The following is a 19,832-nucleotide window of genomic DNA, read 5'->3' as shown; positions in this document are numbered from 1 at the left end:
AGGGTCATAAAAGATAATAGTGTCAGGCCTAACATGAAAGAGATAAATAAAAAGTTAATGGCTTTGTTATTGAAAACATCAGAAAAAAAAAAAATCTGTTATACTTGTGCTAGATTTGTATTTTACCAGTGCAGATGCTGTTAGAGAAGTCTTATTTCATAACACCACATAGCACTTGGAGACCAAGGTAAGAAGAGATGAATTTAGCTTCACACACTGTTACGTCCTAAAACAAAACCAGAACTAAGATGACAAAGTACAAACAGCGGTTGCATATCATTTTTTTGCTGTATTACAGAAGCACGAAAAACCAGCCTAACCATTTTGGTGTCCTAGGTGGGTAACATCAAAGTGAAAAATCCAGTTTAGCAGAGAGCATTGTTTTCCTTGCATTACCTACAAGCACACAGAAATTCTAATTCAAGGACTGTACTTTAGCTGATAAGAATCATCATTTTGTTTCCAGACTGAAGAAAAAAAAAAAATTTAACCTGTACATACGGCAAGTCACCGGCAGGGGGACAGAAAAGGATAAAAGAAAAACAAGAACAGGGCTTAACTGCTTAGAAAGCGTAGGGGAAGCTAATATTTTTGCACCACACTGGCCATTCCCTTCTATTTTTCTCCAGTACTAGCCCTTATTTTAGGCACCCTTACATTGTTGGTTCTTACCTTGAGGACTAACAGCAGCAGATTTGAAATTGCTGAACAATATTTTCACTGTTAAGTCTAGTCTTTTCCAAGAAGCGATATATTTCGCTCAGCGTGGTTCCTGCAGTGTAGTATAAATGCAGTTCTACAAGCAGCACTTGAGCACATTTTAGAACAAAGACATTGTGCAGTTTAAAGTTTGGAATCTTTTACGATTATCTTCTACAACTGGGCAATACACAGACTTCTGGTCATAAAATACCGACCTGTCTGCATTCAAAAGAGGCTTTCTAGCTATGAGTATGTTTTGCATCCTGACCAGTTTTCCTATTTTGGTTCCACTTATCTTTATGCTTTTGTATGTAGAGTATCAAAATGCTTTAGAGTATCAAAATGCTTTCAATCATACAAAACAAGAACTCTCCGTAACAACAAGAACTGATTTGTTTGTTTTTTAACGTATCTGATAGCAATGAACTAGATGACACAGCATTGTTCCATCTTTAGGTGGAGCCAGAATCTCCCCTGCCAGTAATTTCAGTGGTGTTGGGCTTCCACCCTGTTGCTGTTGTTGCAACTTTCACAATCAATTTAAGCCAGCATTACATAACCCCCACGGAACTGAACAACTCCCCCTTCAAAACCACACCAAAAAGTTTTTAAAAAATTTTAAAAAATCAGTCCTTCCCCCTTACTATTGCTTTCTGTTTGGCAGACGGGGGCAAGTTCCTTCATGTGAAGTTCTAGCTCACACCGTTTTAAATGGATTAAGAAACTACAACTGTATTGGAGTAGCAAGTAGCAGATAATTCAACGTTATTTCACATTAGTCACTCTAAGGGGTTACTGTACTAACACAATGCAGTGCCGCTTTAGTAGCCTAAACTTTATCTGTTTTCAATGAATAAAATCCAAGTTCTGAGTTAAAGTTCTCAGAGACCACAAATATAAATATAACGGAACAGCTTCCAAACACAAAGTGAACAATGAGTGGTTACATGCAAGATTTATATATATTCTTATTATGTACTGGAGAGTAACTTTGGAAAGATTCTATTTGGACAGCTTCATCTCCAACAATACACCCAGTACAAAACTCTGAAAGACTATCCCATGTGAAGGAATTTAGAAAGAGAGCAAGACAAAAGTAGTGCTACAGTAATTTACAAATTCACCAGCTACGAGTATGCAATAGCACATTTAACTTGCCAAGGGCCAGTTCCTAAAAGCTGGAAAAATCTAGATCAAGATTTTTTTTTTTTTAAATGTCTTCTTCTCCAAGCTGCAGCAGCAAGATAGAAATTAGCTTGGTTTTATGGAAGAGAAGGGGAAACCCACAGGGCAGCAGATGCTATCCCTGACGGGCAAAACCAACACATTACAGTTCCTTCTCTTTCTCACTACTTTTCCAAAACACCTTAAAGTGTTTCGAAGTATCTGCCCCCCATCTCTAAATAAAAACAAAATAAAGCTGTGGGGAAAACAAAACAAAGCATTTTTCAAAAGTGAGTCAGCTCCCACTGACCACCAACCAGCACATTAGTTATTTCAAAACTTCCTTGGTTTAAGGCCAAGCTCAGTGCCCAGCATTTTGGCGATTTACTGTGCAAGATGCACGATGGCAGGAAGCCTGGCACTTCCAGGGAGAGCTGAGTCTGCTGCCCTGGGAATTAGGTAACCAGAGCAGCAAACTGGTCTGGGAGTTGGGAAGCCTTAAATCCTGGAACCTGAGGAAGTCAGGACATCAACGTTTCCATAGTCACAGAGAAGGAGAGAGGACCCAATGGTCTAAGCAGGGATTTGCTGGGAACCAGCTGGGAGGAAACAAAGCAAAGTGACTGGGGAGGAATTCAGGCCATCCAAGTGCAAACTCGAACAGCGATTTGAGCCATCGACTTGAGCCATCATTTGAAATGGCTCCTTGGGGTACACAACATTTTGAAAGCCTCATGTTTTTCCATTTTCAAAAGGCATATTGTAAATTTGGAAGATTAGCCATCTTTAATCCTTTTGCCTTTTTGGATTTTAGTCTTAATTCAGGACATCTCCCTCATTATATCGATACAAACCATACATACAGAAGTAATTTTGTTAAAGAACAAGTGACTAGGAAAATATATACTGGATACTACAACAAATAACAAAGCTAATATGCTATCTTCAGTCTGTAAGTAAAACTACTAAATTAGAATAGCAGTCAAACTATTAACAAGTGTTCCATACGTTTGCAGTATTTGCATCAGCTATTATAACAGTAACCTCCAGTTTTTCACAGCTGTCTTTAGCATTAGTAAACAAACAAATTATGCTTCAAAGCAAACTTGTGAAAAAGCCTCAATACTCTCTAGCCTTTTAAATTAGGCTTTAATTTTTTTAAAAAAATTAAAGCTTGTGGCTTTGTTTATTACCTGAATTCTCTCTCCCATCTTGAGCTGAAATAGATTTCAAGAATTCCCCTGGGAGTAAGCAACTAAAATCATACAAATTTTTACAACTTGGACTGAGCTTGACACACAAAGGTAGAGGCCTCAGAAAGGTCACCATACTTTACGGTTTTCACAAACTAATTTCAGTTGTATCAGTAAGAGATGACCAACCTTCAATTGCGTTACGATACAAATTTGGATCTGAGTCACTGTTTTATAGTACGTACAGGTAGATGCATGAGGATTTTGTTTGCAAGGCTCTGTGAGGCAGTATTGAACACCTTTTTTTTTTTTTAAAAAAAAGGGACTGAATTGAGTGCAGCAAAGTTTGTAAGACTTTTAGAAGAGTAAGTGCCAGGAAGCCTCTAAAATGCTAACCGCTACCCCTACCAGAAAAGCTGGGTTATCTTTTCCATGCTGAGCTAAATAGTCAACGTGCCATCCTTTAATACATTGGTCGACTGTTTACGTTTCCCAGGGAGAGCTTCTAAAAAGAAATAATGCAAAGATGTTTAAAGACTTCACAAAAAGTGGTATTTTTTTTCCATTAGTATTTAGCCCATCAGCATACCAAGCAGTTGGGGTTTTTTTTTCCATATTGGAAGGCTAGTAGAAAACAGTCCTTTTAAATTGTTTAAATCAATTTTTCCACTGATTACTTTGCTGCAGCAAAAAAGTCACCTTCTTTTAATAAACAGCAAAGAGTTAACTACTCTCATTTCAAACAATGGTAATGAACTTTTCAATGGGTACCTCCACGGAAAAACAGCTGTATAGCCTAACTACTCAAATTCCAACAACATTAAATTCAGACTAAAATCCTTAAGTTTAGGTTAATCAGCACCAGATCTTCCTTCATCTTCTGTTTATTCTACAAAGGACAGCAAAGAATTGGAAAAATATGACAGTTTGATCATCTTGGGCCATTTTCCGTGGGTCACTTTCCAAATTCTACCACGCATTTGGGGTGTAATTTTCTGACAGAGCTTTTGTGAACCCTTGTATATAAAAAGCTGAGCTCATCAATCAAGGTTGATGCCCAGGTGACAAAGCTAGCTTTTTCCACTGCTAACTAGCTCCGCACCTATCTGGTCGATTCTCAAAAGGTTCAGCTCCATACACCAAAGAACACAGCTCAAGCCTGGGGCTGGGGTAAAGGAAGATGAACCAAATTGAAAACAAACAGCAGGAGCCAGACTTTTCAGTGCTCGAGGTCCCACAGACGTCTTCCTTCTTCCCCCCACGGCAAGGAAAACATCGCTAAGTATCAAAAGGTATTAGAAACAGACTGAAATAAAGAAAACACAAGACTTCTGCTCTGTACCTCACATCCATTTGGTCAGTAATTAAACACACAAACATGCCTTACCCTCCTTGTGTTTTCCAGAACTTTTTGATCTGGCTTTCCATAATTTGGTGGATTGGCATACGGATCATAGCCCAGTTTTGCTAGCATGGGTGCAATCACGGGCATGTCTTGCAAAACATCAGCAGGTATCTTCCCAACCCATTTTGACAGCGCTTCCACATTGACTGGCTTGATTACTTGGTCAGTAGATCTTTCAACCCTATGGATGGAGAAAGAAAGGTTATATTTTGCATTCCAACCAATACTTGCTTCTTCACTACTGTTAAGTCCTTTAGCTTATTTTGTTTGGGTTTTTTTTCCCCTCATCTTCTTCCCCTCTCAAATGTTCATGTTTCTACAGAGCTGATGGGAAGTGAAGTTTTACTACATAAGGGTAAAATGAGAATAACTAGCACAAGATTCACATATGCTTTCTGGTTTAGGCTTTCACACAGAATGTACTGAAGCAAGTTCTTCACATAAAGAGAGCACTGAAAGCCAAAGAGCAGTTAAGTCAAAGCATGCACACACCTACATAAACTGTTTTCCCACTGGCACATTCCCACATTTGCTGTCTCATTGTCTTAAAGGCTCTTGCAAGTTGTGTTCTAAATTAAAATTCATGTGCCATTTATTCCCACCACCCCCCATACTGTGACTAAACTCTCTTTTTTGGTTTTTTGTTTGTTTTTTTATTATAAAAGAGACACCTATGGAAATGAAAGAAAGCTGTAGACTGCAATAATATTTTTCATATTCTTTCTTCTTGCTGATTGAGTGTTTGATCATTACACAGTTCTTAAAGGCATGTGCATAATCATAGCAGCGTCATATGTACATGTGTGTAATCAACAGTCCTAAAGTAATTTTCATTCTTGCACCCTGATTTTTTTGTGTTTTTATTGTTGGGTTTGGGTTTTTTTTTTTCCCCAAGGGAAGAAATGTGGCATCACTTTCCTTGCTTCTTTTAGATTAGAAGACATACAACTTCTTTACTGTGTTTATTCCTGAAACAGGCCAGCAGGACTCAGAACAGGTTCAGTAATTTAAAACTGAGTTTTTACTCCGAGTAATTTAAAAATTCTTTCTGCACTCAGAAAGAGCGTGCATGCATTTTGGATGTCAAGGTTTATCTTTTAAGTCAGATTAAAAATCAGGTCTGTATATACAGTTTGCCTAAAGGAATATTCGCATCTGCATTGCAAGTAATACCATAAGGTACCGCTGTAGCAGTAGCTCCTGCTGGCTGGCTATACCTGCCTCAAACCTGATGCTGAGCATACAGCTGTCACATCCACTCGCAGCTGTCATCCTTCCCAGGCCTTATTTACATCACAAAGAATTCTGATCTCAAAAAGCTCTACCACCCAGAAAACAGAATTGTTATACTTGAAAGCTACAGGACGAAGTATAACACCAGTACCTCATCTACACAAGATAAAGAATGAGAACACTGAGACTCAAATTAATTCTCAAGCAGCTAATTCTTCAGCTCTACAGGAGGCAGAATATGAGAAAACATCTTCTGAGAAAAATACACGGAGATTTCTTGAAATACTCCTGATAATCCAGGCTTCTGGACTCAGAAACTAAAGACAAATTGCTCTAAAGACTGTCATCAGTCAACTTACAAGGGGAACAAGTTTGATTACGGTTATCTAATTAACCTTCTGAGTCTGAGAAGAGGCTGAAGAATTCTTGCACAGCAGACAAACATTAAATCAATAGCAAGAGGAATCCCATTCAGTTGCACACTGTACCATGCAGTGAAAGCCTTACATTACAAGCTATGTATGTGTGTCTGCTGGTCATTAGCTCAATTTGATCTTGACACCAGTCTTACCTTGTTGCTCGTTTTGACTTGTCATCATAGCTAAAATTCTTCCAGGACAGAGGAAGGAAGTTAGTCATACAATACTGAAAAGTCAGTAACCTAAGTACTTTAAACACAATCAACAAAGAACAAACCAGACAGGGAAACGGTCACCCAAGGGGGAAACTGTCTTGGCAAGCAGGGCCTTCGCAGGCTGCTGCAAAAGGTGCTTAAGGGAAGCTGATGAGTAAGCACCTGACAAACAAAAAAACTGTACGACAACCCCCAAGATGTTCAGCCTTACTCTCTTCAACCATTTTCAGAAGCTCAAACTGAAGGCGGGAACTCGTAATGGGATTCGGGGACCAGGGAGTTGCAGCCAAATTTCAGCCTTCCTGAAGGCCACTGTCCGGAGATCACAAGCCTGTACAGCAAACAAAAGAGCCTGCCTATTGCCCTTCTGATCCTTCTAATTAGAAGATGAGCATCTGACTTCACATCAAGTTAGTAAGAAAATAGCTGTTGAGAGTTGAGTTTCAGATGTTCAAAGTGGCAAGGCAGAGGACAGAGCACCACACAGTCAGGAGTCAGTAGAACCATGCTGGCTGGGACCCTCAAGAAAAATTTATCACTAGGTCTTTGAAAAGTGTAAGATTTACGGCCCTCTCTCTCAGAGACAGCCAAGCCCAAAATCCCTTCACCAAAACTGCAGATTGATTCAACCATTTAAAATAAGGATGATACTGTGACAATGAGGTAATGGGCTTGGCTAATAGCTTGTTGGAACCCCAAAACAAGGGGTGCTATACATCAGTTAGGACCTAAATTAGTACACATATGGATACCCCTTCCTGAAGTAAGAGCACATTTAAAATGTGTATGTTTTGCCCCACTGCCATTTTAGTCTTTGCTAGCAATAAGCTCAGCGTGAAACATTTCCTGGTGATTAATAGCTGGCAAGAGATAAGCTGGGAACTACATTTAGCTCCTCCTCAGCACCGATTCAGAAATAGACTGTGCCACATTTGGTCTTCTCTTTAGATCCTTTTCTGTCCTTTCAGTTAAGGCGGGAAGAAACGTAAAACAGAATTTGTGGGAAAGATTCTTCAGACCAAAGAACATCTGAGGAATATGGGGGGAGACAGATTGGGGACAGGAGGAAAGAAACACCCAAAAAAACCAAACAGAGCAAAACAAGGAAACATACCAAGTCTTAGCAAATGTGATTATATCTGCACATGGCAAACGCTGCCTGGTCACTGCTTCCAGGCTCCACGGCAAATCCACAGGAACAGTTCCAGCTTTGAAAGCAGCTGGTACCAGGGAATACAGGACTAACCCCAAATAATTCCACATCTCTACTAGAATCAAATGAAAGGTGTGTATTAAAAATAGTACATTCTGAAGTAATTTTGCCTAGACAGCTATTTTCATAATAAGCCTAATAAAAATTGTTATAAAAGGGTTGACATTTCTTTGCATCAGTGGTCACCACAGCTGTTTTCAGTTAGGAGGCAAATGCCAGAGCTATATTAACAATACTAGTTATAGCATGTAGTCCAGCCAGAATACATTCTTTCAACAGCCACGCTGGCAATTACTTCAAACCACAGAAGGTTTCCCGCTACTACAAATGCTGCGGTGCACATCCTTAAAACCCTTGCAGTGTTTTTCCTTGCAGCTAGATAAAAACCAAAATAAGGGGCGAAAATACTAAGTAAAAGAGAACAAACAGTGAGGCCAGGGCTGCATGAGCAACAGAAAAAGCAGGGATTACGAAGCAAATGCAGAGAAAAGAATGAGGCAGTTTCTGCAAATCAAGCAGCCAGGGGAACAGACAAAGTCAGAATCTTAAATACGGACTGTCTAGTATCTAATATTACTATTAACAGATTATTGCATAAGACTTTCTGAGTCTGGAATAAGAGAAAAATGGAATCAGCTCACTGCCTGAAGAATTCTGCAATTCTGCACCCAATTCTCCATTGGGTGTCCAGCTCATGTCTGGAAGAGAAACAGCCTACATGCACAATTTAACTCTATATACAACTGAAAATAAAACACCTTACACTAACCTAGAGCCTCATTCATCTGATACAGATTTCACTTGACATAGTTAATTTTGATTTCAGATGAGTTAAAAATATATTCTCAAACATTCGCTTTCTGTTACCAGCTAATAACATCAAGATCTTTTAGCGATACTGTAATCTGTTTCTCGAAGTGTTTTTAAATATTTCAAGATGACAAACTCGTCAGATTTCTTTTCAAAAACCCTCCAGCAGTTCAAACACATCCAGGAATCTTATGCTGGGCCTGATCTGGGCAGGCATCATGCTTCCGAAGTGGATGCTGAGCCTGTCTGAAAGATCTGAATGACTTCAGGTGAGTGGAAGATTATCGAGACAGGTTTCTCTATGATTTAGTGAAGTCTTTTCACAGTACCTCAGCCTTTGCGGATTATAATAGTAGCTCAATCTTTGACTTCAGAGGTTTTCTACCCTACCTAATACCTTGTAGACAAATGAGGAAATCATTTTATCTAGATTTTCATATTCTCCCTCCTATGCTAGAGGCTAGGCCTTTGCGTTGGTAACTTTTAAATGCGCGTCACATTTCAATACAGATCATTTGATACTTGTGATTTCCTCCTCCTGCCAGTAAAAAATGTAATATAATTTGAGTGTTCCAATTTTAATATACTATTATGAAACAGCCTGAAGCACTTGGTACTAGGCATGTGGTAAATTAAAGCTCTGTGAGATGACAGAGGTGCAGTAGACAGCAGCGTTTTGAATTTCCTTAGATTATCTCTGATCTTCAGCACCATCCTTTGGAAAATCGGGTGGGAAAAAGCTACTGATCAGAATATGGAGTGCGACTCTTGTTTCAGCTGAAAGACGACTGTAATCACACTGTGATGTAAAAAGCACTCTCCAGTATGTCCAAAGAGAAATTCTAAGTCATAAAAGAACAAGGTTGGTTAGAACCTGACCCAGAACGTAACAGCCACACATACCCAAGGCCGTAAAGAATCTTGCCACAGCTGAGAACAAGCCAAATTCAACTTGACAGAAGGAAAACTAAGTCTGATGCAAGGTGTATTTTGTTCAGCTGTCAAAATTTGATAAGCTGTGGCAGACTCCAAAGTTCTCAGTAAACATTTTTCACGGGGTGATTTTTGTGGGCAGTTACCCCCTGCTCTGGGCAAGGACAGCCCCCCCCCCCCCAACAGGCAGCCATCCCCAGCGCTCTGCTGCACATGAGAGGGCAGTGAGGAGCCGGGGATGCCAAAAGCAGGAGGCTGTAACTGGTACAAGGAAATCAAATTGGGGAATCTCAAGCTCCCCCTGCACAGTTTCAATTAGTATCATATATATACACAAAACAGACATCTAAGAGAATTTCATATTCACTGTTTTTTCTGCAGCCCTCGTAAGACTGAGTCACTGAAATCATTATTAAATTATAAAGGCCTCATGCAACTGAAAAACATCTCACCACCTATTTCAAGGGTATTTGATTAGATAAAAAAAAACATCAGACATAACACAAATAACCCCGTTCTTTTTCCACTATTGCCAGAGCCTTCTGAAATAATAAATTACTTTCACATATCATCTTATGAGAGATAATAAGAGCATAAAGAATTCCATGAGCGGATTGAATTGAGGGTCACAAGAACACTTTCACACTCATTTGCCTTCAATTTGAAAGTTTGATTAAAAAATAAACACGAAGCCACATTTTACTTTCAATAATCCATTTTCTTAATTTTTAGAGACATGAACAAGTATTCTCAACTCCTCACGTCCCATTCCACCAGATTTAGCAAGAAATATTACTTGAAACTGTTATGTATTCAGTAAGGCTATGAGTTTTATAGTATAGAGGTCCATTAATTTTTAACAACGCTAATCTGGAAGTTTTAAGGTAGTAATATTTTACTAGAAATGGCGCTATGCATAGTTATTTTTACAGGACACTTAAAAGAACCTGGCAACCACCTATTTATATCAGTAATAGTAAGTTTACTCCCCTCTCAGCTGCCACTGTGAAGCAGTAACATGATACGGGTAACTAAAGAGAAGTTCACACGCAGATACAGCTTGCAGAAAGGGACAACAGTGCATTGCTTCATTAACATTATCAGAAGGCTTCAATCTGCTAACGAACAGTACTACACACCAAAAAAAGGGGGTTGAGATGCCTTCTTGATAGCTCTGAGGACACAGTGATCGCAGCTGTGTTTCTTCAGTGGGAATGCTGATGTGAAACCTCCAGATTGTAGATACAGAACCATTATCTCAGTTTTAAGTTACATTTGTAGCTGCTGACTAATAATTCTTCTATTTGCTTTAAATCGCAGACCCCTACAATATGTTAGAAAATCCACTGTGTCACTTCCCTAGGCATGAAATAAACATAATCTCCCAATTTTTTTAAAAAAATGGAATCACCCTGTATTCAACAGTTTGACACATCTCTACCCAGCCCACGCTGCCTGCTGTGCAAGGTGCCTCTTGGCCAGTGATGAATATTAAAAAAAACAGAAGCCAAGGAATTTAAGTGGGCATGCCTTGCTGCCGGAATAGGGCTTTTTAATCAAGATTTTAGAAACTTAAACAAGACAATCTGGTAGATGTATCTGCCATAGCAAAAATAGAAAGAGATTCAAACATTCACACCTTTCCCCTCGCAATATATAGACTAGCCAGCTTCCATATTTCAGTTGTTCAGCTGTAAATAGTGGCAAAGAAACCAGAATAGTTTAACTTTTTTTTTTTTTCTTTTCAAAATACCTATCTGTGTTTTCTAAGCAGAGCCGGATTTTAGTTTCTGGAATTAGCTAAATCAGGTGCACAGATGGCACGACAAAATACTGAGAGATTTGCTCACAACAAGGTTAATTTTATTCAACATGCTTGTCCTTTTAGGAGCGCATGCCAACACAAAAGCACGCCAATTCTGCTTTCTATTTTGTTGGAACTGTTTCTCGAGTTTCCTGGAAGAGTATGTTCTTGGCAAATATAACTCAAAGGCCATTCTTGCATTGACAACAAAACTTAAGTTCCTGAAATCAAACGGGTGATCTTGCTAGGATGAGTAACACCAGTCTAGATAAGACAGTCCAGCTTTATTTTGGGGCACAAGAGAAAAGCAAAGCTATATTGGAAGTAATGCTGATACTAGACATCCAAATTCAAGTTAGACTAACCATTAATTAAAAGTTTGTTCATATGTTCCATACACGTTATTGGGACAATTATTTAGTGGGAGCACTCTGAGATTGCAAAATGATAGTGAACAGTGATTCTTATTTTCTAGATAATATACATCATAAATCTACTTAAAAACTGAAACCAAGTTATGACTAGTCTTTTATAACAAAAACATACTATTTTACCTCTTCGAACAACACAAGGTAAAGGAGGAACGCTCATACTCACTTTGAAAGAGAAACACCCCCTGCTTTTCCAATCATTTCTTCATGGTGCAGCACCGCTTGGTTCCATGGGATGCGAAGAAACTTTAAGAGAGTTCTCATCCATCTTTCAGGATGCAATACAAGTTGTTCGTAATGTACCAGCATACACCTTTCAAAACCGACCTCCATACACTGGTTATACATAGTTTCTATAGCACGATTCCACTTGGTCAAGCAGTCTCTGTAGCTGTTAAGGTCAAACCCAGCTATTGTGACTTTTCTAGATATCATGGAATGCACAGATGCACGACCATCTCGTACCATTAGAAGGAATTTGGCATTGGGGAAAATTCTAGCAAGATAAGTTAAGGATTTTAAAGCAAAAGGATCTTTGTTACACAAATACGGAGCAGGCTCCCCATGTTTCACAATGATTTCCAATAAAAACGCTTGCATGGCTGAGTCCAGAACCTCATCTGTGACTCCAGCTTCATCCAGTCGGATCTTCTCTTTGCTTGATCTAGCCCACATCTGCTTAACTGCCAGAATTCGTGGGATTACCCTGGTCTCTTCTCCGCATCGAATATCCGGATGGGCATCAAGCATGGCACGCATTAAGGTAGTGCCACTTCGAGGTACTCCTCCAATAAATATTAAAGGCATGTCTTTGTTGTAAGCAAAGGTTTTGTTTGCATTTACATTGGAAGCAGTTCTTACTGTGCTTCTCACACTTTCAATCCTCATGGGCTGGCTGCGTTCTTCTATCCGGTGGTGACACTCCATAGCGTGTTGGCCCAAATAAAACACCGTCACTGAACTGATCACCAGACACGCCAATAGCAAGTTCTGTTTGAGTTTTCCAACCATTTTGATAAAGACCGTCACTTCAAAATAAAGAGACCTTGGATTTCAAATTATCTTCTAGTTCACATGTCATGGGAATCCTAATCCAAAATAAATTAAAGTCTGGTGAAGGGGGAAAAAAAAAAAATTTAGAACTTTGTTAAGAACTACTACGATAAATCAGCAACAGAAACACCTGACAGCATTCAAAAAAACTATTACCTCCTGTTGTTGCATTAAGACCAGTAAATGCAAAATCTAAACACAATTGTCCCAGAACAAAAAGCCTTTTTGTTTACACATAGGAGCTACACAAAACATAACAAGATTCACAACTAAAATTACTGTTTACATAGAAGTTCTCTGGTACATTTTAACAACATATTTGAAAGAACTCTACCACTGGATAGCTACTGTTAAACTTTACATTCAAGCAAAGACATCATTTATATGGGACTCTACACATTAAAAGAGTAATTATTAATAAACCCCTCGTCTTTACTCAAGGTTTTACAGCAAAAAAAGACCTCTCTGAGCCAGAGTCACCTAGATAAAACAAATGAGCGCGACACCCCACAGAAATCACAAAAGAATTTAACTATTAGATAACCGACGATAGCAGTATCCTGCTCATTGTCACATTTTCACGTAACTACTTTATCTCCTGTTTTGCTTGAAATACTCTATTTCCTTCACAGGATATGAGATGATAGTAAAAGATGTTTCACTGTTACCTGTCAACACTGACAGTGGCCACTTTTTGATCAACGCCTTTAAGCACTGAAGAAAAATAGTCTGCAGCAAGTAAGGGCAACTTCAATTTTTACTTCAAGGAAAACTGTGATTAAAGAAGCGTATAGTCATTAAAGACTACAAACATAATCCAGGATTAAAGCCGACTAAGATCAAGACTAAGATCAGTCTTAATTTAAATAAGAACAACCACCACCATCCATGCTGTCTTAAAAGTTTTTATCCATCCCGGTATCCAGATAATACAAAGCAGGATATACAAAAGAAAACTAATGATTTCATCCTAACTTCCTCCTTTATTGTTTTCTTTACCTAAGATTTGGCTCTTAGAGATATTCCTCTCAAAAAAAACCTACCCAAACTCAACATAACCATAATCAATCATTGTTCCATTGGTTAAAAAAAAACCCAAAAAGCCCACCAGCCTTCCCCCCACATCTTAGGTATTGAGCTCCAGAGAAATGTTGGCTGAAACTAAAAAACTGAATAAATTAGGAAGAAAGAAAAATAGATCCTGTTCTCAATCAGCACCCTGGGGGGTTAAAAAAAAAAAAAAAAAAGAGCTAAAGTCTTGCGTAATTTTAAGTCATGTAATAAAGCACTGCCAGAATAAAGCATATACTGCATTCTACCTTCAAATAAGAAGGTTTGGATTCCTTTTAAGCAGCGCTGGTAAGCTTGTTCTTTCTTTTAGTCTCTTCATCTAGGTAACTCCCTATTTTTGCTAGTATGACAGCAAGAGTCTTCCCCCTCCACGATAAAACGTAACACTTCAGGGTCAAGATTCTGTATATGTGGTTGCTACACAGAAAGGTTTATGGAAAGAACTCGCGTAGCAAATCAAAAGCCAACAGACAGTAACATGATGCTGTATAAAGCATCACGGCAGCCCACGCTAATGAAGTTTACAGTTACAGTCATTTCATATTTATAGCATGGAATAGAGAAATATACTGTAGAAAAATTTAACTTATGTCATAGTATAATCTGCCTTCTAGTTCTACAATATCACATTTAAATTAATCAGTGCATTTTAAACCCTTACAACTATTACAAAAAAAGGAAAAGAGGCAAATCAAGGACAACCACTCGTCTATTTTATGAGGTATCAATACATGGCTTTCATTCTGCTTTCTAGCCTACAATTTAAGCAGTGATGATTATTCTGTGACAGAACAATTTTTCAACACAAATATTATTTGAATAAAGTGAATTTTACCATACCAAAGGCCACCACTTTTTCCTGTAAGTTTTTTTTCCAAATAGGTATGGTGCTATTTTCTACAATGAAAGTATAACAGTATTTGAAAACAAACAAGACATGTATTGGAATTAAGGGCTTGTACAGCTAACACATCCATTACTAAATATTTCATATATCCCCCTTTTTAATTCTAAAAGTTCTTTCTTCAAGCTCCATTTCCTCAAAAAAAAAAAAAAAGAGAAAACCGAAAACAAACCCTCCACAAAAATCTTCCGCTTCCAAACTAAGAGCTACTTGAAGACATAATGTTCCCCAAATGCAAGAGTTAGCCAGCTGATCGCTAGAGAAAAACATATCAAGACCGAGTACATCAACTGTTTTACCCTTATCATTTCATAGAATCATAGAATCGTCCAGGTTGGAAGAGACCCTTGGGATCATCGAGTCCAACCATCTACCCTACTCTACAAAGTTCTCCCCTATACCATATCCCCCAACACCACATCTAAACGTCTCTTAAACACATCCAGGGATGGTGACTCAACCCCCTCCCTGGGCAGCCTGTTCCAATGCCCGACCACTCTTTCTGTGAAAAATTCTTTCCTAATGTTCAGTCTAAACCTACCCTGTTGGAGCTTGAAGCCATTCCTTCTCGTTCTGTCATTAGTAACCTGTGCGAAGAGACCAGCACCAACCTCTCTACAGTGTCCTTTCAAGTACTGGTAGAGAGTGATGAGGTCTCCCCTCAGCCTCCTTTTCCTCAGACTAAACAGTCCCAGCTCCTTCAACCGCTCTTCATAGGATTTGTTTTCCAGGCCCTTCACCAGCTTCGTTGCCCTCCTCTGCACTCGCTCCAGCACCTCGATATCTCTCCTGTATTGAGGTGCCCAAAACTGGACACAATACTCCAGGTGTGGCCTCACCAGTGCTGAGTACAGGGGGACAATCACCTCCCTACTTCTGCCGGTCACGCTATTTCTAATACAAGCCAGGATGCCGTTGGCTTTCTTGGCCACCTGGGCACACTGCCGGCTCATATTCAGCCGCTTGTCAATTAGAACCCCCAGGTCTCTTTCTTCCAGGCAGCTCCAGCCACATTTCCCCAAGCCTGTAGCGCTGCTTGGGGTTATTGTGGCCCAAGTGCAGAACCTGGCACTTGCCCTTGTTGAAACTCATACCATTGATTTTGGCCCAATGATCCCATCTATCTAGGTCTCTCTGTAGAGCTTAATACTTTCTATTAGAGTATCACTTTAAAAACAACCCAAACCAGCACCAGCTTTCAGAACCAAGCTGCAAATAAACCCCACCTTCTCCCTCCTCTATACGAATGGGCCCTTTGGATCACATCTGTCAACCTCAAGGATTAGTTCAAGTCATTAATGTTCTGCTGTTAACAGTAATTAATTTGACAGCATTTACAAATCACAACAAGGCAATCCCTTGTCAGCATTTAAGCAGAGCTTTGAAAAATTATGGTATTTTTACCCACTGTGACCTGAGAGGAGCAAAGCGCCACTCCACCTAAAAGCACAGACAACTCTTAATAGAACTACCCCAATACAAAACAAGTAACAAAACCCTAAAAAAATAAAAAAAAAACTGAGCAAAAAAAACAAGCACAAGCCCCTCTCACACACACCCCAGTCATAAGCTGAAGAAGTTGAAGACGGCTACAATGGTAGAGAAGGCCTTTAGCAGCAGTCGTTTCAAATGGCAGACTAAAATGAATTCTTAGAAAAATTTAAGTGTAACTCCAAAAAAAATAGAGAGGTAGGATCTACAAGTTTCAGTACAAGGAAGTACAGCTAAGCAGAAGTGTATGTAACTGAACTGTACTCCCAGAAAAGTCAGGCCTATGAGTCAGCCACAAGATGATGTTAGCAAAGCAAAAATGACTGCTTTGTTTCCTTCTTCTGCACATGCTAATTCTCTCTCCCTTCTTCCCTCCCCCAACATGCAGCAGGTCAAGACCTTTTTCCTCAAGTTCATCCAAGAAACGTTGAAGATTTTCAGCTTAGTCAAGAGGCAAGCCACTCATTTGCATTTTATGTTAGAACAGTTTGGGTTTTGTTGTTGTTTAAAGCATTCCCTGCCAGGGAAAAAAACCAAAACAAACGATGATCCATTAGCACCCAGTAATAATCAACCCTCATGAGCTCTAGAGCCTCGACTTTCACTTTGGAGGCTGGAAAGAGCGACGACCACCTCTCTTCTCAAGTTCTACAAGGCAGCTTTTTCCAAGGCTAAATTAACAGGACAGCTACACTAGCATCACCCATCTCAAAAAAAACCCAACCAACCAACCAAACAAAAAAAACCCCAAACAACAAAAACCTGATATATATAAAACATTTTTCAGTGATGAGCCTGTCCTCTGCTTCCATCTCTTGAACTTCTGGCTCAGATTCCGATAGCCAGACCTCCTTCTAGGAGGAACAAGCATAGAAGTACTGCTTAGATTTGTTCCTGCATCACCCCAAGTGTTCATCACAGTGTTTGACCAGAGAACTTTGCTGGGAAGAAAGATCACACTCAGCTTTCTGCCAACAGGCCATCAGCTTCCAAGTCATCCAAGTCCAGGTGCCCTCCCACCTGTGCTGGAAAGCAGGAGCAAGACAGATGAGTAGAAGAATGGTAGAGTTCATACTATAGTAAAGTAGTTTTTCCCCTCACACTCTTTTTACAGTTTACCTTCACATCCTCCTGCCATGCTCCTATGATTTTCTTTTCCTACTTAGGAGGTCTACTCAATCCCTTAGTCTCTGGGGCTGTTATACCCCCGTAAGGCTTTATGCAGTAGACTCCAAAACACAGACCCCAGAAATAGGAAACTCTCATAGTTCAGAAATGCTGCCTTTCACATGCACAACCGCTGTCTGAAACCCAAAGTTTGGAGTATAAATCTGCAGAGGAAATTCATTTTACAGGGGCAAGGTAGCGAAGTTGAATGGGAAAAAATCCTAAACTGTTGTTATCCGTTATCACTCTCTGCTCGTGACTGTAGAAGGAAAAATGAAAATGCTGCTAGCACTTAAAGAAGCAAGTGTCAACCATGTCAGTATCTTCCTTGCCTCTTCTTGCCCCTTCACTTTTCCTCTGTAGAAATAAATACTGGAAAGGCAGCAGGTACTGAGAATTCTCAAGAATCACATTCAAAACAAAATACGCTTAGAAAACTGGAGACTATATTTCTTAGAGGAAGTTCTATATTAAGCTCATCAAACAGTCCAAGTAAGAAGCCCTTTCATACAGTGCTAGTCTTTCAGCATTCCTAAATGAAAGTTAAAGAAAGGAATTCCATAAAACCTTTTCTTCAATGAACTGGTTTGTCTCTGGTAGTTTGTGTTTGTTCACCACAAAGAAGATTGCATAGGGAAGCCGACAGTTACATGATAATGGTATAGCACAACACCAAGGAACACGACTGAAATATTCACAGTACACCACTTCAAGAAGCTATCCAAACCGTCAGAGGCTCATTTAGAAGATTATTCCAAAAATCATTTAAGTATTCAGGAAGCACTTTTACACCTTCAAAGCAGTGTTTGCACAATCACCTTAATGATTTCCCCAAAGACCAGATATCAGGTATCGCTACCAGACATGTAACAGAATCAGAGAGGAATGTCAATGTACAAGACAAGCAAGCAAACCCCAAGCACGATACTCAGCAAAGCTAGAAATCAAAATCAAGAAGCCTCGAGTACCAAGTCCATCTTTAGCTTTTTAAGCCATCGTGGCTCTCAAGCCCTGAAGCTGTTTTCTCTAGATTTCTCCCCCCCGTTCTATAAATTCTGCTCTACCTACAAACACATACACCAAGTTATCTGGGTTCGCATATTGAATGGTCAGAAGAGAGTTACCAGCATGCTCCCAGTTATGCAAGAATACACAGCATTCGTTAAGTACTGCAGTTACTGCTGGAGAACAATTCAACAAAAAGAATTTTATTGGCAACACACATAGGCTTCTAGCTCTTTAAATTAATGTTTAAAAGAAAAAAACAACAACAAAAGAGAGGGGAAAAAAAGTCAGCAGCACACTAACAGCAGATGAGCCACTGTTCTGTGCGCTTCGATGTGCGCTGTGCCTCCTAAGGCAGATTCCAGCACTCCACTACACAATAAGGTGCTCCGAAGAATCAAACTACTTGATAATACTAATACTTAATAACACAAAAATTCGCACAACACGTTCACAATAACGTATGCAAATGGCTTATTCTGCAAAACCACTTCCAGCTGAGAGACGTATTGGGTCTACTGCTATGAAACTACCGCTACAGCACTTGCACATACCATGACTATTACAGGTTGTTTGCAGACATAAGCGCAGCGCTATAGAACTATTTCTGCGCCTCCCCTGCCCCGCCGCGGGCATTCACAGCGGCGGAGCTGCCGCCGCCAGCCTCCCCCGGCACATCCCAGCGCCTGAACAAAGACAGCGGGAGCGCCGGCAGCTCCTGAAGCGAGTTACCCGCCCGTAGGGAAACTTTCCCGTTTACCCGGCTCTGATCCGCCTCGCACCCCGCCGCGGCGCCGGCGGGAAACACCGAACCGGCCCCGCCGGGCATCTTCGGGCGCTCCCGGTGCAGCTACGGAACCGGCGGTGCCTGCACAGCCGAGTGGCCCGGCCGGCACGGCCCGGTTCCCCCGGCCGGCAGCGGCGCCTGAGGGGCGCGGGCACCGCACGGCCGCGCCGCCGACCCGCTCCCAGCCGCCGCCTCAGGCCGCGGCCGCCCCCCAAGCCCGGCCGACAAAGCCAACGGCTCTGGCAGCACCGGAGCCGCCCCAGCGCCGGCGGGGCGGAGCACGACGGCCGCCGTCGGGGCTGCGCGGGCGGTGCGGGGAGGGAGGGAACGACCGCGCCCGGGGCCCGCCCCGCCGCGCCTCCCGCCTCAGGTGCGCGGCGCGCAGCGGCTCCTCACCTGCGCTGCCACCGCCCTCGCGCCGCGGCGACCGCCGCCAGGGCCGGGCTGGAGCCGCGCAGCAGCAGCACCGCTGCCCCTCCGCCGCCGCCGCGGGTCCCCGCAGGCACCATCGCAGTGAGTCGCGACCGGGACCGGGATCGCGACCGGGACCGGCTGCGCCCCCGCCGCCGCCTCCCCTCAGCCGCGCGGCTGCGGCTGCCATGGAAATCACAACCACGCCCTGATTGGTCGCCGGCCTCGATGTGTCGCGGCACACGATTGGACCGCAGCTGAAGATTGACAGCTGAGGGGGCGGGGCCGGGCGGTGCGTGTGGGGGGGGTGTCGTTAACCCCTGAGGGCGCGGCGGGAAACATCTGGAGCGCACAGCTGGAGCGGGTGGGAGGGGGGGCCGGAGCGCGGGCGCCCGCATCTGGGCGGTGACGCCGCGCGAGC

General features: G+C 41.4%; 1 protein-coding gene across 2 annotated transcripts in view; it reads right to left on the bottom strand.

Annotated features, from left to right (window-relative positions):
* TPST1 (tyrosylprotein sulfotransferase 1) overlaps positions 1-19,625 on the bottom strand; it is a 29,691-nt gene extending 10,066 nt beyond the window's left edge. Inside the window, exons 1-3 of one of the 2 annotated variants that reach the window (XM_074160666.1) lie at positions 19,397-19,625; positions 11,689-12,632; positions 4,447-4,645 (exon numbers count right to left, since the gene is read on the bottom strand). In XM_074160666.1, coding sequence (XP_074016767.1) covers positions 4,447-4,645; positions 11,689-12,533 — 1,044 coding nt within the window. In that variant the 5' untranslated portion in view covers positions 12,534-12,632; positions 19,397-19,625. The remainder of the gene's footprint in view (positions 1-4,446; positions 4,646-11,688; positions 12,633-19,396) is intronic. The other variant, XM_074160665.1, reaches the window with a different exon arrangement.
* Between the last annotated feature and the right edge of the window lie 207 nt (positions 19,626-19,832).

This window comes from Numenius arquata, chromosome 18, assembly GCF_964106895.1.
Source record: "Numenius arquata chromosome 18, bNumArq3.hap1.1, whole genome shotgun sequence".
Lineage (NCBI taxonomy): Eukaryota > Metazoa > Chordata > Aves > Charadriiformes > Scolopacidae > Numenius > Numenius arquata.
This window is presented reverse-complemented; position numbering and strand designations above follow the sequence as displayed.